The sequence below is a fragment of the Pleurodeles waltl genome, chromosome 10, assembly GCF_031143425.1.
Source record: "Pleurodeles waltl isolate 20211129_DDA chromosome 10, aPleWal1.hap1.20221129, whole genome shotgun sequence".
In the NCBI taxonomy this organism is placed as follows: Eukaryota; Metazoa; Chordata; class Amphibia; order Caudata; family Salamandridae; genus Pleurodeles; species Pleurodeles waltl.
This window is the reverse complement of record NC_090449.1, coordinates 297889230-297916787: the sequence shown is the minus strand read 5'-3', so window position 1 is coordinate 297916787 and position 27558 is coordinate 297889230. Positions and strand designations below refer to the sequence as shown.

General features: G+C 45.1%; 1 protein-coding gene across 1 annotated transcript in view; it reads left to right on the top strand.

Moving 5' to 3' along the window:
• The window catches only part of CREBBP (CREB binding protein), a 1321122-nt gene that overhangs the window by 1110633 nt on the left and 182931 nt on the right, over positions 1-27558 (top strand). Inside the window, exon 24 of the mRNA XM_069210450.1 lies at positions 2538-2688. Within this exon, the coding sequence (XP_069066551.1) occupies positions 2538-2688 (151 nt within the window). The remainder of the gene's footprint in view (positions 1-2537; positions 2689-27558) is intronic.

Below are 27558 nucleotides of genomic sequence, written 5' to 3'. Positions count from 1 at the left end.
CCATGCTACAGCTTTTTTGGGCATTTCTATGTTTTATCCTAGGGAGAATGATGGCTCTAAGGATCAAGTTGCTTAGGTTGAAGAAAGTGCTAAGGATGTTTCTGGGAAGATGTAAAGGCTACTTTGGTTTTATTATTGACCGTTCTGGTGATTATGTATTCAAATGAATCTCTGGCACCCAGACATTTAGGTTAGCCTAGCTATTGTGGCCGGTGAGGTGGCAGACTGTGGTTATTAAACTAATAGTATGTAGGCATCCCACTGTTACATTAGATGTTTATTCCTGAAGACATGTCCAGACCTAGTCACTCAGGCTGCACATTGTTTCCTCAGTCAGGTGAAACTCAAGCATTTTGGAAACTGAGTCCTGCATGTTGAAGGTTCATTCCTTTGAAACTCCCTTGCCCCTTCCATTCAGAAAGACTGTGATCAATGTACTTGCTCAACTGAATTTATCAGGCCACTCCAGCTCGCCTATTTCTTAGTTCTTTTTTTTTTTTTTAGTTTTTTCCCCCTCACCCTTGTAACTCATTACTCGTGTCAGTCCCTCATCTGTTTCTCTGTAACTGTACTTGAAAAGATACTAGGTACCTTGTGCGTTATAGTAAAGAAAGCAATCTGAGTGCAGCCCAGTCAGTTTGTGACATTATTGTTAAAATATCACTCCAGTCGTCATTGCACCAGCACCTAACAGAGAAAGTCTCCTTAATTGTTTGCAGAGATCTCCAATGACCTTGCCTTTCTAAAGGGTATTTGCGATTGAAATGAAGCTGAGTTTTAGTTTTCAAAGCACAGCAGGTTATTTAACTGATTTTTTTTTTTCTGAGGCAAATATTCTTCAGGTTAGATTAGCTCACATAATTATCTGTTCTGCAATGATCTCCTACAATATATTTGTTGATTGATTTGTTTCAGCTACAAGCAGGCATTTCAAATTAGGCTTGGGTTAAAAATACATCAGTGTTCATTTATTTCTTGCAAGCCTCAATTGGAAGATCTCCTTTAATACATTTTTCAAAAGCAACAAAAAACAGAGCAGTTTTTCAAAGGTAATAACTGGAGCCTTAAAAAGAGCCCGACCTAGTAAGGTTGCAAGCTGAAAAGATGTAGAGGGTAACTGACATGAAGAAAGCATCAGTGTCTGTCCGATAGCATAGTTATATCTCCCTACAGCCAAGATTTTATGTGTTTTAAAAAGTGTATGAAAAAGGTGCGTCCTTGCCTGAAAAGATTTAGCTCATAGAAGCATAAAGTGCAGTGCTATTTCCTTACCTCCTGTCATATAGTTACAAAGTCCTGAGCACGTTTTGGCATTAGTCCATATTTTTTGTATACGCCAAGACCAGTAATACTACCAGTCTTAACGTATTGTACAGTGTCCTTTTTGCCCGCAAGAATATGCAGTTCATATGCATTTCATAGGAGTTTTCAACCTTGATTCTCAGAAAACTCTAAACTGGATGCCTTCTCTTATGTTGCACTTGACCAGGATCTGCTCCCTATATCGCTTTTTTATTGCGACGAGGCTCAATGTATTATCTCAGAATTCTTCCATTATGCGACACATCCTGTTTCATTTAGCGTTTTGGAAATATGGTTAAGCCGGTGTAATTCTGGGGGTCCATACATCTCGGAGTGCTTTTAGATACGTTCTAAGCTTTGGGTTGGTCCACAGTCATACCCAGTACAGGACAGGTTTTAAGGCGATCAAGTCTCAGTGCTCCATAGGCACAGCTGTGCCCTTAATTCCACCATTGGGGTGCCTCAACCAAGGTGTAAGTGCCACAGAAATAAGTTCTCAATTTTTTTGCAGCCCTGTGACCTCCCTGAATCTCCAGAACTCGGGTTCCTTATGAATCAGCAGCCTGTGCTTAAATTGCATACGTTTGTTGGGCAGGCTTCTTCAGTCTTCTTACTCATTTATTGTAAAAACATATGACCGCTCCTGTATACCAGCTCATAATAGACTCGCTTTTCCTAGAAAATCAAATAATCAGGCGTGAGTTCCCCACTTGCGCCATTTATCAGCTTAGCTGTGTTGGTTGGTGAAGTCTCTACTGTGTCCAATGCCAGATACTATTATTCACAAATTGTGCAGGCTGTTTTTACAGTTGTCCTGATTCTTTGACCCTCTAGGCCTTCTATATGTTTCAGGGAACTTTCGATTTAACCCCTTTATACTTGGAGAGCAAATGGAATCATCCCTTTCTGGAGTAAGGCGCATGAGTGATGTCTCACCCAAGTATTTTATCCCTTTTCTACAAACTCAGCGTATGTATCCTATGCAGTCCTGATGTAATGCAGCGCGTTCTCCTAGAAACTAGGAACGAGTTAAACAGAAACATCTGAAAGTAAAAAGAACCATTAGTCTTGTGCCTAGCTGTTTCCTGCTTGCCATTATTGAGTACTAGAATTCAGCTTTTCTAGTAAAAAAATCACTTTAACCAGTGAAAAGTTCAGATCGTCATTGTAGTTTGATGAGTGGATGTTTCACTATACCTTTCTAAGCTTCTCACCCCATTTAATTTCTCTCCTAGGACTACAGACCACTCGATTAGGAAATCATCTAGAGGAGAGAGTAAACAAATTCTTGCGAAGACAGAATCATCCTGAAGCCGGGGAGGTATTTGTTAGGGTGGTGGCCAGTTCGGATAAAACTGTGGAAGTCAAACCTGGGATGAAATCCAGGTGAGATCTAAAATGACAAAGTAGAAGATTTGACAGATTTAAGCTTTTTCTTTCAAGTTGTTTTATCCTCAATAAGACTGATAGGCCATGAGATCTTTTTCAGAATGGTAAATGTATTGCTGTACTCAGGAGTATTGGAACAGGCTGCAGTGAATGAGGTGTTGCGTTCTCACTGTTATGTTCTACAGAGCATCATTCCTAATCCATCTACCTCTGTGTTGATGTTTTTCTGATCCAGACGGTTAATGTTTATATAACCTGTGCTTGTTAAAAATGTAATACAAATGGTATATGGTAATGGTACAAAGACTGCATCACATCAGAAAGTCCCCTAATGATTGGGTACAGTTTGACTGCATTCTAAAGAATATACGTTTGACCCATTAGTATCTTAGGTACCACCTCTGAGACACTGATCAGAAATTATGCCAGACTTGTTAATGCCCACTCCTTAGATCAACACACAGAATAATCTTCAAAACCATTTTAATTTGTATGTTGTGAAAAGCAGTATTAATTTAATAATAGATATGAATAATCTGTGCAAACTTTTTTTCCCATGTGGAAAAGAAAATCAAAGCAGGTGTGTAAACTTTGAATTTAAAGTACATATTGGTGTAAAGTGGGATCACGTCTGCTTTGTTTTTAGATGAAACAATATCTTGGCCGTGAGCATGGATAATGCATAACATCAGCATAATACAGCTTTCTTCTTCAGAAAGATAGTGTGATTTTTTTTTTTTTTTTTTTTTCCCCCAAGATGGGTGCATTTTATCATTTCAGTCAAAAAAATAAACTAATTTAATGGGCTTGAAGTTCATGTAAGAGGAGAATTATTCTTTTTTTAATGCATACTTAGTTCAGAATTGTCCTATGGGATATCTAGGGAACGGAAAATGGTGTCACAGATTACATTGTACTGGCCATCCTGCACATTGTCACATTCACCCTGTTCTTGCAGCAGGACCTTATGAGTCATAAACACTATTTTTGACTGCTATTTGCCATTCCTGTAGTCTTAGATTATGATTATTTTGTATAATGAAATAAACCGTAACATGCTTTGCACACTCCTATCTAGAGTTGGGCCTGAACTTCTGCAACTTGTGTTTTTTTTCCTAAGAACTTTTCGGTCTTGTGACCGGACTCCTCCCTTAGCCTTTCCTGCACCGTTAAAATACAACCTCAAACTGGGTACCTCCCACCATTGCCTCTGGGTTCAGACGTTCCATTGTCAGCTCCAGGACAGCTGACTTCCTTTGGCGAGACCTTCTGTGCAAGGCTTTCAAGTTAAGATCCAGCAAAGGAAAAAGGCAATACTGGTTGGACTCCACATTGAGCATTGTTGATCCCACTTTTGTGAGGAAAACCAGTGTATCAAGAATGACTGTTAGTGTGTTATGGTGACCACATATTTCCTGTTTTGTCTCAAATGTAATTCAAAATTTCCTGAGCCAAATCAGCTTTAAATGTGCAAACTCTGCTTATATCCTGGACACAAGTACTCCACTTGCTTAGTGGGAAAGGTGTTAAAGTGCAGGAAACCATTAAGTGTCAACATCAAAGATGCTGGATATACCACTAGATGCAGCTCCAGATTCCCCGAAACACAGGACTTACTCAGCCCGAGAATATCTTTGATGCCAAGACCGAAGAGACAAGATCTTTTGGCACGCAGTCAGCACAATAAAAGCAGGGCACATAGGTGCTGTCCTCAAAAGTTTTGAAGACCGAGAAACAGGAAGAATTTTCATTTCACTCAAACATAGGCCCTAGGACAAAAACAAGCCATAGAGCCTTCATTTGACAAGCCCTCCGGGGACACACCTTTTAAGTGCCTTCACATCAAAGGCAAGCACCAGTTCCAAGGGAATTTTCCATCAAACCCTACAGTGAGCCGCAAAAGGCACCAACCCTAGGGTCTGGTTCCATGCTTTGAGCTCTCTTCACCCCAAGAGACCCTTTCGTCTCCAGTTAAACCTCTGGCTAACGGCACTGGGCCTTGGCTCCCAACAATGCTGGTTAGAGCTTGTGCCTCTGAAAAACCCACTTACGTTTGAAATCTGTTTTGAAGCCCATTTAAAAAACAACCCAAAACTTTGTGATAAAATCTGACTCTGGTGTGAGCCCCCCTCACCTTTGAGATTCCTGAAGTCCTTGACATCAGGCAGCTGAACATCTTCATCCACCCCTCAACAGGGAAAATCTTAGCTTGGGCACCCACCAAGATCAGTTTCATGCATGTAAAGTGTCAAAGAAAAGAAGGCTCACATTTGAGGAGCAGATTTAAAAAGTGGTCTAACAGTTGGGACAAGGCCATCAGGCCGCCACCCTGACCTCCAACGTCTTTGTCTCCCAAACCATCACCAACACCTTCACAACCTCAATCACCATGAGGTCCGCATCTACCTCACACACTGCCTTGTCCTCATTAATCACAGGCCTTTTTCCATTTGTACCACTCTGAATCTGACTATAGAAGCCATTGCGACCTTCTAGATCCATACAATGATACTGGCACACCTGGGGATGACCCTTGAGAAGTTAACCATGTAGATCCCCAAGATCACCACAACTTTATGCTTTATCCTGTGAAGACCTCCCCCACCGTCTGACACCACTGCCATCAGTGAAAAGCACCACAATGTAAAACGTCACTTGGTGAAAGATGATTATTTCTTATTTGAAACCCTCTCTGTGACTGAGACATCAGTCCAATACCTCTTTATGCTTAGAAGAATGATGAAATGTGCCACAGAAAACTTAAGACCCAATCAAGATCCTAGGTGTCATCCAATGGGTCAAAAAGAAATATAAGATTGCCCCAGATGACAAAGTGTACAACATCAACTAGTAGATTTTTCTAGACTTTATGGTGGTAGATGTGGGAAAGTGCCCCTACTGGCCTGGTCTCCCCCCCCCTACACACACACGCACCCCACCCCCAGCCCACTCATTTTGCCCAATATCTGATGCTAACTAGATTATGTGCGTGCTGGGATCTCGTTAACCGGGCTCCAAAATCTGTGTTCTTTCCCTAAACTGTACCATTGCTTCAACAAATGGCACACATCTGGCACACAGCTAAGTCCCTTGTGAACCAATGGCCCTGCGGCCATGGAGGGTCCCTAAGGGCTGCAGCATGTATTTTGCCATCCTAAGGGAACCCTCACAAGACACATGCACACTGCCATTGCAGATTCTGTGTGTTGATAAGGAGAAAAAGGTAAAGTCGACATGACATCCCTATTTGGATGGCATGCCCGCAAACCACTCCCTGTGGCATAGGTAATTCACCCCTCAAGCAGGCCTTACAGCCCTAAGGTAGGGTGCACTATATTACTGGTGAGGGTATAGCTGCATGAGCAATATGCCCCTACAGTGTCTAAGTCCATTCTTAGACATTGTAAGTGCAGTGTAACCACATTAAGCACATGAGCTGGGAGTTCATCATTATGAACTCCACATCTCCATGATGACTTAACTGAAGGCTGAGAAGTTTGGTATCAAACTTATCAGCACAATAAACACACACTGATGCCAGTGCTGGATTTATTGTACAGTGCACACACACAGCATCTTAGAGATGCCCCCTGAAATTCACCCAACTCTCTCGTTTATAGCTGACCAGTCTGTGCCAGCCTACAACCACCAGACAGGTTTCTGACCCCATGGGGCCTTTGTGCTGTCAGTGGTCTGGGACAAAGCCTACTCTGGGTGGAGGCTACAAAAGGCAACACACCCTCCAGGACCAGTGACCGCTACAAACCCCAAGAGGCCTGTCTCCCTGCCCTAGGACCAAGATCTCCCAAGGTCAGTGCCCCTGTCCACAAAGGAAGCCTCCAAGAAAGACTCCAGACACTCCCGGATCCGCGAGTCCTGCCCACTCTGCACCCGACTACCACATCCTGAGTCCAGGTAGCCCACAGGTCCAGAGAAGGTCCCCAGATGATTCAGACCTCAAGTCCTCCCTGGGTTGATATCTCGGGACCAGCACAACTACACCTGCAGCCTAAATCCAGAGTCCCCCCCTCTGACGGCGACCGGCTCTATTGAAGATTTCCTGACACTCAAAGGTAACCCTGCACCCGCAGCCCCCTGGTCTTGGGGAACCCAACTGATGGTCCAGCACTATCCAGTGGGCTCTCTACTTACCTGTCCAGCCATTGGTGGTCTTCAGCCGACTCCCTGGATCATGCCTGCAACCTCTTTGTGACCCCGGGGTTCCACCATTGAAAAGCATGGGGTCCTGATGCTGTGTTTGCACCCTGCACCTGTCTGCCACTGAGGGTGTGTGTTTGGTGCTGACCTGTGCCTCCCGGTGCTGATCTAAACCCCCCCAGGTCTGTGCCCTGAAGTCAAGGTTACTTACCTGTAAGCTGTTTCTAAGTGCCCCCAGTCTCCACAGAATTCCATTGAGTGCTCGACACCAACTTTGACCTCTGCACCCGGCTGGCCCTGTGTTGCTTGCGGTGCACTGTTGATGTCTTACTAAACTTAGCCCTGTGGACACCCTAACCCTCGAAGACTGTCTCCGTAAGTAGAGCACTTACCTGCAAACTATGTTGATACTTTACCTCCCCTAGAACTGCATTGCTCTCTATGAAAATTGCACTGTCTAGTTTTGATGCTGAAAAGTTTTTATCTGTGAATTATAAAATGCATTTGATACTTAAAAGTGATACATTCTTGATACTGTACTTATTGGAACAAAGGTCCTTTTGGTTTTAGAAATTAAGTAACAAAGTATATTTTTTTAAACATAGACATTGACCTGGAGTTAGTCATTGAGCGTGTGTCTCATTTCTTGATTGTGTGCACATCAAATGCTTTGCACCACCCTCTGAAAGGCCTAACTGCTCGAACACTACCACAAAAGAGAGCCTTAATATTATTTACTTCAGCCTCTGTAAAACCTCTGGGGGCCCACTGTACTCTGCACACTATATCTTACTTTGGTATAGTACATACAGAGCCAGCTTCCTATAGTACATATTGCAAGGAAAAGGGCCTCAGTGGCAACCGCAGGGGATGCTTCTTCTCCAGTTAAGAGGAGCATGATCATCGGTGGATTAGGGAAACAGGTAGCTGTGGTGGCAGCCACTCAGAGGATTGTCAGTTCGGGTGGGCTGCTTTCCAAGTACCATTACAAATCATTTGGAGGAGATGGTGCAGCTGATGAAATACCGCTCAGAGGCGTACTGCAAAATGGTGCACAAACTGGCCGTAGATGGCAGGGTGATTTCTAACACAAGCTTCAGGTGTGCCTTAGACTCCACTAATACTCACTTCAGAGAAATGAACACCAGTGTCGATCTTAGATGCCACTTCTGGTTACAGGTATCGGGATTTAGGCCAGAGGTTTGGCAACATGCAATCTGTGTAATTTTCAGTGCAGGTCATTCCATTGTTGGAACAGTTTAAAAAGAGTACTGAGAATGCCAAGGTGATGGCCGTGCTGTAGACTCAAAATCGTATGCCTGCCTTTTGTAGGCACCAGGTAAAAGGAGACAACACATCATATACCCCCAGCTCCAAGGCAGGGATGTCGGAAGCAGCATTCCTTTCAGTACATGCAGGGATCTAGGTCATACAGTAAAGGTGGATACTGCAGCAACTGTTGAGGCAACAACAGGAGCGCCTCCAACTCTAAACAGTGACTTTGCCTGTCAGTCTCTCCCATCACGCACCACCTGTGGGTGCAAAGTTGGGGTTCTTCCTGCCACAGTGGCAGGAAATAATCCCTGGCAAATGGGAGCTTTTAGTGGTACAGCAGGAGTACGGCTTATTTCCACATCATGTCGCCATGTAGTGAGTCAAGACCACAAACTATTGAGACAGGAAGTACAGGCAGTCATCACCAAGGGCACCGTAGAACCAGTACCTGCGCACCAATGGAGTTATCAAGTGTACTCTACTCATCTTAAAAATGATGGAACTTTCTGGCTGACCCTAGATCTCGGGCCCTCAACTGGTGCTTTCTGTCGCAGTGCTTCAAGTTGACCACCTTTCTAGATGTTATTGCACTGCTTTGCAATGGAGACCACATGGCGACCCTAGGCTCGAAGGACATTTATTTTCACATCCCCATCCATTGTAAATACCATCACTAACTGCAGTTGTGGTAAGTCGACAAAACCATTTTAAGGTACAGCCTTTCTGGGTCACGATGGCCCAGAGGATGTTCACCAGCTGTCTAGCAGTGGTGGTGTGAACCTGCACAAAACAACATTCATGTTTTTCCTTGTCTTGAAAATCAGCCTGTAGTGTAGCAGCTGCCAACAATGTCTAGCACACACTCAAATGCCAGTGTCTCCGTTAAATAGGCTAGGTTTCATAATCAATGCCATAAAGTCACATCTTGTGCAGCAGCAGATCCAACTTTTTCTATGAGTAATCCTAAACTCTATCACTGGAAAAGGTTACCCAAAACAAGGGAGGGTGATGGCATTCCAGCGGCTGCAGCCTCTTTTTTTAGTCATCCCATGGGAATGATGGCACTATGCATAGCCATTGTACTGCATGAAAAATGACATGTATACTGCAGGATTTCTTAGCGCGACAATGGTCACAAGCAGAAGGTCAATGGAAGGATATAGTGTTGTTTAGTCCCTGAACACAGCACACTCACTTATGATGAAAGAGAACAGATTTGTTCCTGGGCAGGTCTTTCGTAGATTTCCCTACCATAGTTAAGCATTACCACATATGCTTCGGGTATAGGTTAGGGACACATAACCATAGGGCTGTTCAGGAAGCTTACATGTACAAAACCAAAGAGGGTGCTTGATTGTTTAAAGTAGCTCATCCAGGGAAATAACAAAGCTGCAAAAGAAAATACTAAGAGCTACTATCGAATACCACTATACATATATATATAGAAAGACATCAAGATATAAATATACTCACATAATAATGTATGTCAGAACTCTCAAATTACTGTGTCCCATCTAGGGCTAAATGAATACTATAATTTGATTACTTCAACAAACTATATTTCATGAGATCATTTACATATTGTATCAATATTTTATTATGTAATATAAAAATCAATTTAAACAATCAAACAAGATACTATACAATGATAGAAAAAAACATATAACCACCCACATAGAGGATAAACAAACATGACCACTCAAACTGCAATCATACAGGAAGTCACATACACATCCTAGAAATATAATACAGTATAACCGGAAGAGAAGAAGAGAAAGCTGATACAAATAGCATCCTACATATACATATAAATCAACATATTTTAATATAATGAAAACATTCTATATATGATATAGTCACATAATATTAATACATAAATACACAGAAAGTTGTAAAATCCAAAGCCTAATCTCACAATGTTTGTTTAAATGGATACAAGAAACTGTAGGAACCCAAAGCCTATGCGCGTTTCGGTATTGCTCTCATTAGGAGGCCACCTTCATCAGGGTGGTTCCAAACTACAGATTCATATGTGGGTACAAAAGCCATAGAAGGGACAGATGTACAGAGTAATACGCCAATTTCCTGCAATATCAACGAATCAATAGAAGATATCTTCCAGATACATATAGATATATTTCTTCAAGGAGTAGGAGACAGTTCTCAAACACGATAGAACCAAGTTCCACCGATGGTGTAGGGAACACCGCAGAATGCAATATCATATTATCTCCAGGTGTAATAGCTATACTGGGGGTATAGGTTCTTCAAAAGGATGGCTCTATTACTTTGCAGTTCCAAGCCGACATGATGGTGAGTGCGTCCACTACCCTGAAAAGCATTTTTATGTTACAGTCGGGTGTATTCCTTTGCAGGAAGCTTAGATACCAGAGCAAAGGGAACACCACATCACTTACCTGGGGATCACAGTGATACACATCACTCAGGGCATTTTTTCCTTATTTGGAACAAAACATTGGTCATCAAACAGACATGACAGTGATGTACTGCACTCAGAAGCAAGGGAAGCTCAAAACAATTGGCATTGGGCCATTCAGAATCACATTCTCCCACTAGCAGAGCATTTCCCAGAGGTAAACAACACTTTTGTGGACCTTTTAAGCAGGATGCATGACCAGGTTCATGAATGGGAAATGAATACCGAAGTACTTCACACATTTTTTAAATAAATAATGGAGCCTGCCTATGACCAATCTGCTCTCCACTGCTCAGAATGCAAAATAAGTAAAACTTCCTCTCCAGGTTCCCACCCCCCCCAGTCAGTGGGCAGTGCACTACCTCTGATCCCATTCACAGTGAGGAACATGCTGCCAGAATCAATCACCCCCTTTCTTGTGGCACCAACTTGGGAGAGAGAGTCTTGGTTTTCCAAGCTGCTAGACATGTTGGTACATCACCACGAGAAGCTACCACTCACACAAGACCATGTGATTTGGTATGGGGATCAACCCAGGCACCCAGACCTCTGTGAGTTGAATCTAGCAAAATGCCACTGGGGGTTCTAGAGTTTGGTTGCCTTCATTTCTCCGAGGAGAGCAGACGAATCTTTCCTAAGGTGCATAAGCCCACTACGTGGAATTGTTATGCTGCTCAGTGGAAAAGATTAGTCCACTACTGTTTAGGAAGACAGACATTTGTTCAGAATATTGTTTTTTTCTGAAAGAGACTGCCTCACATTTTCAATATTCCTTAGGTGTCAGACTAGATCTCTAAACTTTATAGTAGTAGCTCTGTGTACCGGTGGGTGGCACCTCATGGTTCTGCACTGACTACGTTCCTTAAATAAAGTGCAGGGCCTATATAGGTGCCACTCCCACACGCTGATGTCAGTTTTTTTCTTTCTGTACCACCAGACAGTGATCCAGAGCTCCCTCTCATCTCCGAAAGACATGTACCTCATAATCTCTATCAAAAATTCAAAGTATGCAAAGGATTATCTTCCTCAAAAACAAGTTTTAATTTCTGTATAGACTGTTGCAAACAAACAACTGTCATAGATCACCATCAGGCATGCCTGTGGTACATTGGGTCCAGTCAAGACTCAGAGGCCTACAGCGACCTTGCTTCAATGAATCCAAAGACCATTCCAGACCACTTTATGAAGACCCCACAACACAACTGATCCAAGTCGAAGGTTCTGTCCCTGCCCCGTTCTCACTCCCAGTAGTCTTCAAAACTGTTCCAGAGGTTGGTCTTCAAGGCCTAAATTAGGCGGTAGGTCTAAAAGAAGCATAAGGAATCAAATCAGAACTCTGCCCCTCAACCCACTCGAATATACCTGAGAAGGTGCAGGGGCAGCACCATAGCTCTCCGTCTCACTACCCCAGTCTGTCTGCATTGTAGCCTACCCTGCAACTGCTTCCTGCACAACCCAAGTTTCCCAGGCAGTCCACCACTCCTAAACAGATTAAAGAGTTCCAGGTGGTCATGCTCTGACTCTTCAAATCCCTGCCGACTCCCACACCTTCGGACCCCAAGGAGACTAGAGGCCTTCCATCTGGCAGGTTTGTCCTTGGTGTCCTATAAACCCTCTGAGGCAGTCCCAACTACTCTGGTTCCGGCTCGGATTCTGGCCCATCCACACGGATTCCTGGAACTTCAACACTGGACAAGGAAATAGCAATAGTACTGTCTGATCCCAAGCCTGCACCGGTCTGACCATGACCAAGGCCGCTCCTGACTACTGTAGAGGTTCTGCTTCTCCCACTTGATTTTCTGCTTCCACAGGGGAAATCACATGTGCTGCACTCACTTTGTGCCACGAACTAGACAACAATTATGACATGGGTGATGAGTTCGCTCAGCCCTATAGTGAGAATAATTGGTATGATGATCTTCAGGAGGCCAGAAGTGTTGATACCCCCCTTGAATCAGGTCTTCTCTCACCCACCCTGGCCTAGGCACAGAAGAATCTGCTTTCCATGCCATGATAATGCATAGTGCTGCTGAAATTCTGGACCTCCGGCTCCCCATCTTGGAAGTTAAAACGAAAGTGTTGACGGTAGTCCTCCGGCTGAGGCAACATCTTTGGAACCCTTTTGCCCTTTAATGTGGGACTGACAGATGCTTGTTGGGCACCTGGGCTGGACCTTGCTGTAGTTCCCCCAGTCAACGGGCAAATAGCGAGATGCTATTGTCCTGCCCCAGGTGACTGCATTCCTTTCTTAACACCGTTCCCTCAAAAGTTTGATTGTGCAGGTGTCCAAAAGCAGGTCTAAAGTCCATACTTTCCCAGCTTTTTCTTCTGATAGGGAATCCAACCAAGAAGAACCAATTGGGAAGCAGGTTTTGTCTTCCTCCAGCCTGGCTGTCTGTTCAGTGAATCCCAGCTGTCTTCCGAGATGCTACTCACACACCCTTTGGGTCTCGGTGGCTTAGGTCCTCCTTGGTGTCTCAGAAGAGTTCCAACTTGTCCTTGCCATGCCATCCAGTACGGTTGGAATATGACAAGTCCACAATTCATTGTGGTTTGGACTCCACTGATTCCATGTCACAAGGCATTGGCATCCGTGTTGCCATTCACCACCAAGCTAGGCTGTGGTTCACTGTTTTTTCAGGTGAAATCCAGTCATCCCTCATGAACATGGCGTTCAATGGGGCTGGGCTGTTTGAGGATAAGGCAGACGCCGCTCTCAAGCGATTAGGGAGCTCAGGGTCATGGCTCAGTCTTCACCTTGCCAACTACACCAGACCTACTGCTCCTTTTGTGGCTTCAGCTGTGGTCCTCCATATCGCCAGCCTAAACCAACCACAGCAGTTTTGCGATTGTGGAGCCCACAGCCTAGGTCAGTGGGCTGGTCAGTCACCAACCATAACATCAGACAAGAATGTCCTGCAAATTGTTGGAAGGGCTATGACCTACTTTTTCTTTCAGCACCTCCCACCATTTCCTGATGGCTGACTAAGAACAATCTTTCCACCTTGCAGCAGCAGGTGCAAATCCTTTTGGCAAAGGGATATAGAGAAGGGTGCCTGTGCCAGAAGTAGGTTGTGGTTGGTATTCTGAATTATTTCTGATGCCCAACGAGAGCAGAGACCTTCGTCTGAATTTAGACCTGAACCCTTTCAACGCCTTCTTCTGAGGCAAAACTTCAAGATGCTTACTGGCTCAGGTCTTATCTGCCTACAACACTGGAGACTGGATGGTAGCATTGAACCTGCAGGACGTCTCCTTCCATATATCCTTCCTGCAGACCCATCAGTGCTACCTGTGGTTAGTGCTGGGACAGGAATTTTCAGTTTGCTCTGCTCCCCTTTGATCTCACCACTGAGGTGTTAAGGAAAATGATGGCAGCCTACTTTTGGAGGTCATTTCTGGCAGTTCTCTCTCTCTCCCCCCACCCCCCAAAACTCCTGTCATCTTTGGGATTCACTAACAATTTTCCAAAGTCACACATGATTCCACAGATGCCTCACTTCATCTGAGCCATTCTGTACACAATTCAGTTTTGTGCCTTTCCCTCTGGAAAGAGTCCAGGATTTTCAGGCTGTTATCTTTGTATTTCAGCCTCTTTCCTGAATTTCAGTGATTCTGAAGCTGCTGGGATTGCTGGCCTCTTGCATCCTGTTGGATGAACACTCCCAATGGCATATACGGGCTCTGCAGTGGAACCAGAAGTCAGTGAGCCTAACATCATGGGGTCCACAACAACCACGTCCAGGTCTCAGGAGGACACTGCAAAAGACTGTTGGTGGTAATTATTGGGTCAGCGGCGGACCCCTCCCCATACCTCAACAGGAAATGACAGTGGTGACTGAAGCATCGCTTCTGGGTGAGGGCGGCCAGCTGGGAGAAATGGAGATCAGAGGACTGTTGCCTCCAGTGGAGTCCTTGCTCTGTACCAGCCTTGTGGGGCTGAGTGCCATTCGTTGGCGCTAAAAACCTTTGTTCTTTCCATCAAAGGGTGGCTGGTACAGGTTCTCACGTATACAACACTACCTCCATGTGGTACTGTAACAAACAGGGCCGGTAGGATCACAAACCTTGTACCGGGAGGTCTTGCACCTCTGGAAGTGGCTAGACCACCAAGGAATTTTCCTGATGGTAAACTATTTGGCAAAATCGTTGAATGCCAGGGCGGGCATTCTCAGCTGTAGACTCCTGGTTGATAATGAGTGGCAGTTACACCCAGAGGTGTTGCGCAAGGTCTCTTCCACAAATGAGAAGAACCTTTGCTTGACCCGTTTGCCAACACAAAGAGCAAGCAGTGTAAGCACCTCTGCGCATTACTTTCCAAGGTGTCTGTGGCTTTAAGATGCGTTCTGCCTCCGATGGAAATCCGGACACCTGTGTTCCTTTCGGCTGATACCCCTTTTGCCCCAAGTTCTCAAGAAGATCGGGACCAAGTGGACCTAAGTCATCTTAACAGAGGGATCAGCACCAGAAGACACCCACATAGGGTTGCATGAGGGGAGATTACAAAAACAATAACTGCCGAAGTAGAGGTGCTTCAGGTAAGTCAGCCGCCACCACTAAACAGTGACACTCTCTCTCTTTTTCCTGATCACACTGCACCTGTCAGGGTAAGACAGCGGTGGTTTCTCACTCATTGGTGCAAGACCACCTCTTATCAGTGAGATCTGTCTCTGTGATCAAGCAGGAATACTGCTGAGAACTTACCTCAGCACCATCAAACATCCTCCTCCACAGGCAGACTCTGCCAAGAACACCATTGCTTCTTCCGGGTGGAAATAGAGGCACTCCTTTACAAAGGTCTGACAGAAATATTGCCACTCCTCCACTGTATCAAGGAAGTGTACCCTTTACTTTTACATCCCCAAGGAGGAGAGGTCCCTCAGACCCATACCCGACCTCTGGCCCCTCAGTGAATACATCCTGTCAGAGCGTTTCCACATGGTGACACTCCAGGATGTCACCCCTCTACTACAACAGGGTGATTTCAGGGCCTCCGTCGACCTCAAAGAAGCCTATTTCCACATCCTGATCCACCCTGCACATTGCCGGTACCTCTGGTTTGTGTTAAATGTGGTCAGTTTTACCAGGTCTAAGTGCTGCCATTTTGGACAATCTCTCCTCTCCTCCTTCGCCCCCCCCGTGTGTTTACAAAACGTCTGGCTGTGGTTTCTGCTAATTTCCGGAGGAATGGCATCCATGCCTCCCCTTATTTGGCCTAGCACTATCTGGCACTCACTCAGTGCATCATAGGCCTGCTGCACAATCTGGGTTTTTACTATCAGTGTGGGCAAATCCCACCTGCAGCCCCTCCAGAATCAGCCCTTTTTAGGAGCAGTCCTTAACAGTCACCACTAGGAAAGCCTTCTCAAGTCCGGCACACATCCAGTCTTTCCAAACGTTGCTCCCTCTTTTTTCAGCCAGATCACCAACTAATGGTACGGACAATTGTACGCCTCCTAGACATGATGGCTTCCTGCATCTCCATAGTTCCCCACACCAGGTTACACATGCTCCCGTTGCAAGAGTGCCTAGCACCACAGTGGTTGCAAGCGGGGGTTGCTGGGTGGATCTAGTGTTGATATGGGAGCCATACTCCTCGCTGTTTGCGATGGTTTAACACCACCAACCTCTTGCAGGCCACACCCTTTTCCACTCCAGTGCCACAGATGAATAACACAACAGATGCCTCCCTTATCAGATGGGAAGCCCACCTCAGCGACTTGACTTTCTAGGGCTTTCGGACACCCCATGAAGACGGTCTCCACATCAGCGACCAGGAACTACTGGCTGTCCAGCTAGCAATCAAGTTGTTCCTCATTCATGTTCAGGACAGATGGTCCTCTCTGCCATGTCGTATACACAAAATTAGGGCAGAACTCATTCACCACAGTTGTTTGCGATAGCTCAGAGCATTTGGTGTTGGGCACACCATCACATTCATTCATTTTGCAGAATACCTGCCAGCAGTGGACAACGACCTGCTCAGCAAGGTGCAGCAACAAGCCTGGAAGTGGGGACTTCACCCGCAAGTCCTCTTCTCATACTTCGGTCATTGTGGGTTCCTCGGCGTCGATCTCTTTGCCACTACTGAAAACACTAAATGCCCAAGCGTCCCCTCCAGGTTTTCACACCCAAAGTCCATAGGCAGTGTATAATGGGTGAACTGGTTGGGGATGTTTGCGTACCTGTTTCTGACTCTCCCACTTCTTCTGTTCGTGGTTCAGAAGCTTTGTCAGACATCCCTCACTCTCATTCTGGTGGCAGCAATTTGGGCCAGGCAGCCCTGGTTTCACCACTCTTCACGACCTTTTCCTGGTACCTCACGAGAAACTACACCACCGACCGGTCCTTCAAACACAGAGCCAGGGCACGCTCTGCCACCGAAACCCCAAGCAGCTGAATCTGGCTATCTGGCTCGTGATGTCTTAGAATTAGGTTACCTCAACTTACCTCAGGAGTATATAATTATCCTCAAGGAAGCTTGCAGGCCTACAGTAAGAGCCTGATATGCAGCCAACTTGAACCCTTTTGTCACTACTACGCTCCAAGGCACTTCATCCCACTCAAGGCAGAAGTCCAAGATATCATGCATCTGTTTCACTTGCAAAAGGCAGGCCTTGCTCATACATCTATTAGACTTAATTTGGCCTGCCATTACTGCCTACCTTAAGAAAATAGAACACATTTAAGTCTTTAAAGTTCCAGTCATTAAGGCCTTCATGGAAAGAATAAAAAGAGTAATTCCACGCAGCGTGCCACCAACCCTCATGTGGAATCTCAATGTAGTTTTCACCAGACATACAGGGCCTCCTTTTGAACAACTTCACTCATGCCCTTTACAATCCCTCCTGGAAGGTAGCCTTCCTAGTGGCCCTCACCTCTCAGTCCGGTCCGTGAAGATCAAGCCCTGACTCTTCAAAAACCTTTCTTTCAAGCTCTTGCAGATACAGTAGTCCTTAGAACAAACCCCAAATTTCTCTACAGGGTTGTCTCGTCTTTCCTTCTCAGTCAGACCATAGAACTCCCAGAGTGATTTCCACATTCGTAGTCAGTGACAGAGATGGCTCTCCAATCTCTAAAGGTTGAAACAACCCTCATGTACTACATTGACTGCCATAAACCTTTCCGCAAGACACAACAAGTTTGTCTCTTTCACCAAGCCACATAAAGATTGTGCTCTCTCCAAAGCAGGAATCGCACGTTGGTTGGCCAGATGTATCCAGACATGTTACACTAAAGATAAACGGTCTTCACCTGTACCTCCCAGATCGCACTTGTAAGAAGGGAGCCTTTATTGCTCTCTTGGGCAATATGTGCAAAGCAGCCCCCGGTTCACTCCACCTACTTTAATGTAGCACTACTGAGTGGGCCTCTTAGTACGTCAACGACCTAGTGTTGGCGAAGTTGTACTCCACACACCTTTTCAGTCATCTGCAGTGTCCTCTGGCTAACCACCTTAGTGGAGGATTGAATGAATAGCAAGTGTATGTACTACTACACATTCCACAAACTGAAAATGTTACTTATTTTGTAAGCATCTGTTTATGGCATGTTGTGCTGTAGAATCACATGTGCCCACCCTCCTACATAGAAGTCCTTGGTTCATTGTAGAGGCTCTTTTTTCTGTTTCCTGCATCCTATCTCATTCTGTCTCTACACTCCATTCCTGTTCTCACACTCTGTGCGAATAAACAATCTTAACCATGGAGCCGATGCCCATGTACAGTACCAGCAATAGGTCACCATGCCTCGTGACTCAAAGACTTCATTAAAGAAAAAAGACTCACATTTCTGAGCCCAGCACCCAATGGCAGGAATATGAACAGCTTGTTTACCTATAGCTGCACATGCCACAAACAAAAAGCTCCTCCACAGTCAGTCCTTATAATCTCACCAATGCTTATAAGTAAAGTGATAGCGATCAATAAGCTTACTTTCCAAGACAGAACTGCAAGCCAAAGGAGTGGAGATGCTCAAAAGGAGACCCTAATCTTATGAGAATTACATTCAAGTTCTATGCTGGCCCTGGTGGAGTTGCTGGAGGAATGAGCCTTTGTACATGTCCAAGCCTAAGTCTAGATGGCAATATTATTCACTTTATGTGAATCAACAGCACTACAAACCGCAAACAGATGCTTACAGGGTAACATTTTCAATACAAGTGTGCATGGACAAAGTAGTTCTGTCAGGAAACCCTACATTTCTCACGAAGGTAGTTTCACCTTTATATGTTAACCGGACAATGGCATTACCCATCTTCTTTGCAAACCCAGTCTGTTGGAAGATGTGATTACTGTATTACATTGAATAAACTGAACCTTTGTGTAAAACAAAACAACTTTGTTGCCTTTTCAAAACCCTGCTTAGGAAAGCTTATGTTCGATGGCATCTGTCGCTGTAGATACACATGTTGTGCATAGCCCGCCATCTGGTGTTGGGTCGGAGTGTTACAAGTTGTTTTTCTTCGAAGAAGTCTTTCGAGTCACGGGACCGAGGGACTCCTCCTCTTTGTCTCCATTGCGCATGGGCGTCGACTCCATCTTCGATTGTTTTCTTTCCGCCATCGGGTTCGGACGTGTTCCTTTCGCTCCGGGTTTCGGAACGGAAAGTTAGCACAAAATCGGAAAATTACGTCGGTATTGTTGCGTTCGGGATCGGGTTAGATAGCATCGACATCGAATCGAAACGATAACATCTCCGTTGCCCTTCGGGGTAGTTTTCGATCCCCCGTCGGGGCCTGGTCGGCCCGACCGCGTGTGACATCGACGCTGATGGAACGGACCCCGTTCCGATTCTGTCCTAAATGCCACAACAAATACCCATATACAGACCAACATTCGGTCTGTAACCTGTGCCTGTCGCCCGAGCACAGGGAAGAAACTTGTGAGGCCTGTCGTGCGTTCCGGTCCCGAAAAACGCTCCGTGACCGACGAGCCAGAAGACTGCAAATGGCGTCCACGCAGACAGGACACCGAGAATTCGAGGAACAAGAAGAAGTAGAAGCCTCCATGAATCGGACTCGGACGAATTCGACGACCATGAAACAGTGAGTAAGACGTCAAAGATAGCACACAAGAAAACTGACAAGGCCCAGGGGACGCCACTGCCATCAGGCCATGGCTCAACCCATAAAATCGGTGACCGACCATCGGCACCGAAGAAGGCCGAAATAGTGCTGAGATCGTCCGACTCGGGTCGAGACACAGGCACCCAGCCATCTCGGGACCGAGATAGTGCTGCCGACAAAGATTGACGCCGAGATAGCGGAGCCGAAGCTGCTCGACGCAGAGACAGCGGCACCGAGGAGGATCGACGCCGAGAGGGTTCGACTCCGAAAAAGAGAAAAGTCGCCTCGGAGCCGAAAAAGAGCGTGGACATAGTTTCGGTGCCAAAACGACCCGCAACCGAGCCAACTACCGGTTCCTATTCAGAGGAACAATCACTGTCCTCTCAAATGCGAAAGCATAGATTCGAGGAGGAATTACAATCCACCGAGGTGGACCACACTCAAAAACGGATTTTTATACAGAGTGGAACAGGGAAAATAAGCACCCTTCCCCCTATTAGGAGGAAGAGGAGACTTGAATTCCAACAAGAACAAGCACCACAAACAAAATGGTGAAGAAGGTAACTCCGCCACCCTCTCCTCCACCTGTAGCTCACATTTCACCGGCACAGACTCCGTCACATTCACCGGCTCACACCACCTTAAGCCAAGGTGACCAGGACCAAGATGCTTGGGGCTTATACGACGCCCCAGTGTCGGACAACAGTCCAGAGGCGTATCCTACAAAGCCCTCACCACCAGAAGACAGCACAGCATATTCACAAGTGGTGGCTAGAGCAGCAGAGTTCCACAACGTGTCTCTACACTCGGAGCCTGTCGAGGATGACTTCCTCTTCAACACCCTCTCTTCCACACATAGCACCTACCAAAGCCTGCCTATGCTCCCAGGAATGCTAAGGCACGCAAAGGACATATTCAAAGAGCCTGTCAAGAGTAGGGCAATAACACCGAGGGTGGAAAAGAAATATAAAGCACCTCCCACAGACCCAGCTTTCATCACCTCACAACTGCCACCAGATTCGGTTGTGGTAGGGGCAGCTCGCAAGAGAGCAAACTCTCACACATCGGGCGATGCACCACCCCCAGATAAGGAGAGCCGCAAGTTCGATGCAGCCGGTAAAAGGGTCGCAGTACAGGCTGCAAACCAGTGGCGCATCGCTAACTCTCAAGCGCTCCTAGCGCGATATGACAGAGCCCACTGGGACGAGATGCAACACCTCATTGAGCATCTACCCACAGAACTACAAAAGAGGGCGAAACAAGTGGTTGAGGAGGGCCAAAACATCTCCAATAACCAAATACGCTCCTCTATGGACGCAGCGGACACAGCAGCAAGAACAATTAACACGGCAGTAACCATACGAAGGCACGCGTGGCTACGAACATCTGGTTTTAAACCAGAGATACAGCAGGCGGTGCTCAATATGCCATTCAATGAGCAACAATTGTTAGGACCTGAAGTGGACACGGCAATTGAGAAGCTAAAAAAGGACACTGACACTGCAAAAGCCATGGGCGCGCTCTACTCCCCGCAGAGCAGAGGCACTTTCAACACCTTCCGCAAGACAACCTTTAGAGGGGGGTTTCGGGGTCAAGCCACACAAGCCAGTACCTCACATTCAACACCGTCCACCTACCAGGGACAGTACCAAAGGGGAGGCTTTCGGGGCCAATACAGAGGAGGACAATTCCCTAGAAGCAGGGGAAAATTTCAAAGCCCCAAAACACCTACAACCAAACAGTGACTCACACGTCACTCATCCCCTCCACACAACACCAGTGGGGGGAAGAATAAGTCAGTATTACCAAGCGTGGGAGAAAATAACAACAGACACTTGGGTCTTAGCAATTATCCAACATGGTTATTGCATAGAATTTCTACAAATCCCTCCAAACATACCACCAAAATCACAGAATATATCAAAACAACATTCGGACCTCCTAGAAATAGAAGTTCAAGCATTACTGCAAAAGAACGCAATAGAACTGGTACCAGATACACAAACAAATACAGGGGTTTACTCACTGTACTTTCTAATACCAAAGAAGGACAAAACACTGAGACCAATCCTAGACCTCAGAACACTAAACACATACATCAAATCAGAACACTTTCACATGGTCACGCTACAGGAAGTGTTACCATTGCTAAAGCAACAAGATTACATGACAACCTTAGATCTCAAAGACGCGTATTTCCACATACCAATACATCCGTCGCACAGAAAATACCTAAGGTTCGTATTCAAAGGAATACATTACCAATTCAAAGTATTGCCGTTCGGTTTAACAACTGCACCAAGAGTCTTCACAAAATGCCTAGCAGTAGTGGCTGCACACATCAGAAGGCAGCAAATACACGTATTTCCGTATCTAGACGACTGGCTAATCAAGACCGACTCACTGACAAGGTGCTCACACCACACAGATCAGGTCATACAAACCCTCTACAAACTCGGTTTCACCATCAACTATGCGAAATCACACATTCTGCCGTGCAAAGTACAACAATACCTAGGAGCGACAATAGACACAACGAGGGGAATAGCCACTCCAAGTCCACAAAGGGTTCAAAATTTCCAAAAGATTATACAACGCATGTATCCAACACAAAAAATACAGGCGAAGATGATATTACAACTCCTAGGCATGATGTCATCATGCATAGCCATTGTCCCGAACGCAAGACTACACATGAGGCCCTTACAACAGTGCCTAGCATCACAATGGTCACAAGCACAGGGTCGCCTTCTAGATCTGGTGTTAATAGACCGCCTAACATACCTCTCGCTTCTATGGTGGAACAATATAAATTTAAACAAAGGGCGGCCTTTCCAAGACCCAGTGCCACAATACGTGATAACAGATGCTTCCATGACAGGGTGGGGAGCACACCTCAATCAACACAGCATACAAGGACAATGGGATGTACATCAAAGAAAGCTGCATATAAATCACCTCGAACTACTAGCAGTTTTCCAAGCATTAAAAGCATTTCAACCAATCATAACTCACAAATACATTCTTGTCAAAACAGACAACATGACAACAATGTATTATCTAAACAAACAGGGGGGGGACACACTCGACACAGCTGTGCCTTCTGGCACAAAAAATATAGCAATGGGCAATTCACAACCACATTCGCCTAATAGCACAGTTTATTCCAGGGATCCAGAATCAACTTGCAGACAATCTCTCTCGAGATCACCAACAGGTCCACGAATGGGAAATTCACCCCCAAATTCTAAAAACTTACTTCAAACGTTGGGGAACACCTCAAATAGACTTATTTGCAACAAAGGAGAACGCAAAATGCCAAAACTTCGCATCCAGATACCCACACAGGCAGTCTCAAGGCAATGCCCTATGGATGAACTGGTCAGGGATATTTGCGTACGCCTTTCCCCCTCTCCCTCTCCTTCCAAATCTAGTAAACAAATTGAGTCAAAACAAACTCAAACTCATACTGATAGCACCAACATGGGCAAGGCAACCATGGTACACAACAATGCTAGACCTATCAGTAGTACCCCACGTCAAGTTGCCCAACAGGCCAGATCTGTTAACACAACACAAACAACAGATCAGGCATCCAAACCCAGCATCGCTGAATCTAGCAATCTGGCTCCTGAAATCCTAGAATTCGGACACTTAAACCTCACACAAGAATGTATGGAAGTCATAAAGCAAGCTAGAAGACCATCCACTAGACACTGCTATGCAAGCAAATGGAAAAGGTTTGTTTGCTACTGCCATCATAATCAAATTCAACCATTACACGCATCTCCAAAGGATGTAGTGGGTTACTTACTACACTTACAAAAATCGAACCTGGCCTTCTCTTCCATTAAAATACACCTCGCAGCAATATCTGCATACCTGCAGATTACCCATTCAACTTCACTATTTAGGATACCTGTCATTAAAGCGTTTATGGAAGGCCTCAAAAGAATTATACCACCAAGGACACCACCCGTTCCTTCATGGAACCTCAACATCGTCTTAACAAGACTCATGGGTCCACCCTTTGAACCTATGCATTCTTGCGAAATACAATTCCTAACCTGGAAAGTTGCATTTCTCATCGCCATCACATCTCTAAGAAGAGTAAGTGAAATTCAGGCATTTACAATACAAGAACCTTTTATCCAACTACACAAAAATAAAGTAGTCCTAAGGACCAATCCTAAATTTTTGCCAAAGGTTATTTCACCGTTCCACCTAAATCAAACGGTAGAGCTACCAGTGTTCTTCCCACAGCCAGATTCCATAGCTGAAAGGGCACTACATACATTAGATGTCAAAAGGGCACTAATGTACTACATCGACAGAACTAAAAACATCAGAAAAACTAAACAACTGTTTATTGCATTTCAAAAACCTCACGCAGGAAACCCAATATCGAAACAGGGTATAGCCAGATGGATAGTTAAGTGCATCCAAATCTGCTACCTTAAAGCAAAAAGACAACTGCCCATTACACCAAGGGCACACTCAACCAGAAAGAAAGGCGCTACCATGGCCTTCCTAGGGAATATTCCAATGCACTAAATATGTAAGGCAGCCACATGGTCTACGCCTCACACATTTACCAAGCACTACTGTGTAGACGTGCTATCCGCACAACAAGCCACAGTAGATCAAGCCGTACTAAGAACCTTATTTCAGACTACTTCCACTCCTACAGGCTGAGCCACCGCTTTTGGGGAGATAACTGCTTACTAGTCTATGCACAACATGTGTATCTACAGCGACAGATGCCATCGAACTGAAAATGTCACTTACCCAGTGTACATCTGTTCGTGGCATCAGTCGCTGAAGATTCACATGTGCCCACCCACCTCCCCGGGAGCCTGTAGCCGTTTGGAAGTTAGCTTCAACTTTGTACATTTGTAAATATATTAAAACTTAAATAGGTACATACTTATTCACTCCATTGCATGGGCACTATTACTAACAAACAACTCCTACCTCACCCTCTGCGGGGAAAACAATCGAAGATGGAGTCGACGCCCATGCGCAATGGAGACAAAGATGAGGAGTCCCTCGGTCCCGTGACTCGAAAGACTTCTTCGAAGAAAAACAACTTGTAACACTCCGACCCAATACCAGATGGCGGGCTATGCACAACATGTGAATGTTCAGCGACTGATGCCACGAACAGATGTACACCGGGTAAGTGACATTTTCATTCCAAGGGTAGAAGAGCCAGATGGATTGTCGAGTGCATTGAAAAATGATAAACTAAAGCTAAGCGCAGGTTACTTGCAGTGCCAAGAGTTTATTCCACTCAAGAAAATAGAAACAGTGGCCACTTTAAGGGAACATTCCCATTGTAGGCATGGTCAGTAATACACCCATTCAAGAAACACTGCACTTAATATACAGATTTGTCAGTAGTTCATAGTTGGCCGAACAGTTTTAAGAACTTTGTCCTAAACATCTGCATTATCTGCTCACAAGCCATTGCTTATGGGAGGAGCTTCTTTACGGTTTAAGCAGAGCGTGCTTATCTACAACTGGAAAATATTACCTAGCCTCGATCTGTTAATAGTTCAGAGGGCTGTAGGCTCATGTGTCCTCTGTCCTCCCAGGAAGCGAGCAGAGATCCAAGAGTTTTGTTACAGATAACACTCCCAAATGCACAGCACGTCTTATGTCTTCCTTCACTCCACTCCACAAGTATTACTTAGCCTACGGAGAGAACAATCTGAGGTGGAGTATTAGCTCTTGTGCATTGTTGGCTCGGGTGGGGTCACAAGATATCTTGTGACCAAAAAAGTCTCTGAGCGGAAACAAGTAGCAAACATACGCACCCAACACTGGACTGCAGGAGTATGCAGTACATGTAAATCTACAGCATAACACAGACTGAATAATTGGTTACAGAGTTTCCCTCCTTTAAATATAACTGAATGTAGCATTTTTAAACAGTCTTTTTTTTTTTACCTGATGGATAGTCGCGCACACAACCATATACCACACCCATAAACGGTACAAGGCCATTCGATCTCTTCCTGTTATATATTCATGGTTGCTATCAGTCAAAAGGAGCAATTATATCCACATGGTATGTTTTCTTTAAAATGTAGACTTTCACTTTCCTCTACTCTTGATTGCCTGATCCAGCCCCCCCCCCCCCGCCCTCCCAGCCGCCACCCCGTTTTAGATGCCTTTACAATTTTTAGTGTTTACAGCAGTGTTAATATGTTCCCGTTCTTAAAGAATAGACAGCAGCTTTTTTTTATTTATTTTCTTTCTTTAGAAATCTGACATTTGTTTCTTTAGTTTCCTTAGTGGCCAAAGTTTCTTGACAACTGCCAGTCTTTCTGCAGTCTTTTCCGTGTCATCTAGTTACCTTGCAATTCCCTACCTGCTTCTCTTTTATCTTGAACACAGAGGATAAATCACAACTTTACTAAGAATAGCTTGAAAATGAGTTTTTTTTTAAACTAATGATCAGTGACTTAATTACATTACAAAAAAGTATACAAAAGGTGATGGGTAGACTGCTTGAATTAATCTCAGCCACTGGTAATTACACGGCCCACATTCCAGTCTCATTCTTGTGCACGCTATATCACCTCGGTTTGGATCCAGAGTTATACAAATCAGTCTTGTCAGTGTTTGAACAGGAACATCCCAGCCCACGCTGCCAGGTCTTTCTCAAGCCGTAACACAGGCAACCCCACACAGGTTTCGGTGTGATTGTAGCTCCTCAGCTGGGTATAACTTGGTTCTAGTGGCACAGTGAGCATGCCCCCATGTCTGAGCATACCTAGCACTCTTAGGACATTGCACTGAAGTATACTGGAAAAAAAGTGATGGGTGGAATGCTTGAATTAATTTCGGCCACTGCTAATTATTCAGGCCGCATACCAGTGCATTGTTAACTTGCATACCATGCCACCTCAGTTTGGACCCAGCCATATGCAAATCTGTCTTGACCCTCCTCCAATACAAACAGTTCAGCTCAAACTACCAGGCCACGACCTCCCTGAGCCAGAACTGAGGTAACCCAAGACCTGTTTTGCCCTTATTGGTGCTCGCCAGTCTGATATAGTTTGGCTCCAGTGGCTTAGTGAGCACAGGACCCATGTTTGGGCATACCCATCGCAATGAAGTATGAAAAAGTGATGGATGAAGTGCTTGAATTAATCTCAGCCACTGTTAATTACTCCAGGCTTCATACTAATCCCATGCTGATTCAAATCTGACTTTGTATTGTTAGCACAAAAATAAGTGACAGGTTTGCAGACCCAAGTAATTACCAGTCGCTGAGATTAATTCAAGCATCCCACACTTCACTTTTATGGTATACTTCAGTGGGTCAACCAGTTTTCAGGCAGGGAATTCCAGAAACCTAGTAATCTCTTTTCTTTGCCCAAATATCACAAAAGAATGGACAAGCTTCAGCTTGCTCTTTAGTGTTTTTTTTTTTTTTTGTAGAGAATGCACATTTGTCTGATGCTATTTCAGATGTTCTCACTGGTTTTGCTAGATTTTCGCAGAGTTTTGCTTAAAGTGTGTACTTGTTTAACCACTGTTTTTCTTCAAATATCTCCAGCAGATTGGTGACTACAGTATTTTATTTACATCATATGTTTGGTTACATTTCGGAGCTAGGCTGCTGGGCCTTTCTTGTCAAACAACTGCACATTTCCTTGCGCGTGCACAAACACACACACACACACTCTTCCCCCTGCTTCCTTCTCCCCCCAATACCCTCCTGAGTCCCCCCACATCTTTACTTTTTGATCATAGCCTAGATGATAATAATCGCTTGCTTCTCACAGTATCCACTTCATCCTGCCACTGACACCTCAGTGCCCTTGTTATACTTGTTCTAAAGTGCTTCATCATCCAGCTTCATCCCATGTCTGACTTTCTAATTTCCAGATTTACATTTGTCCCATCAGCATATTGT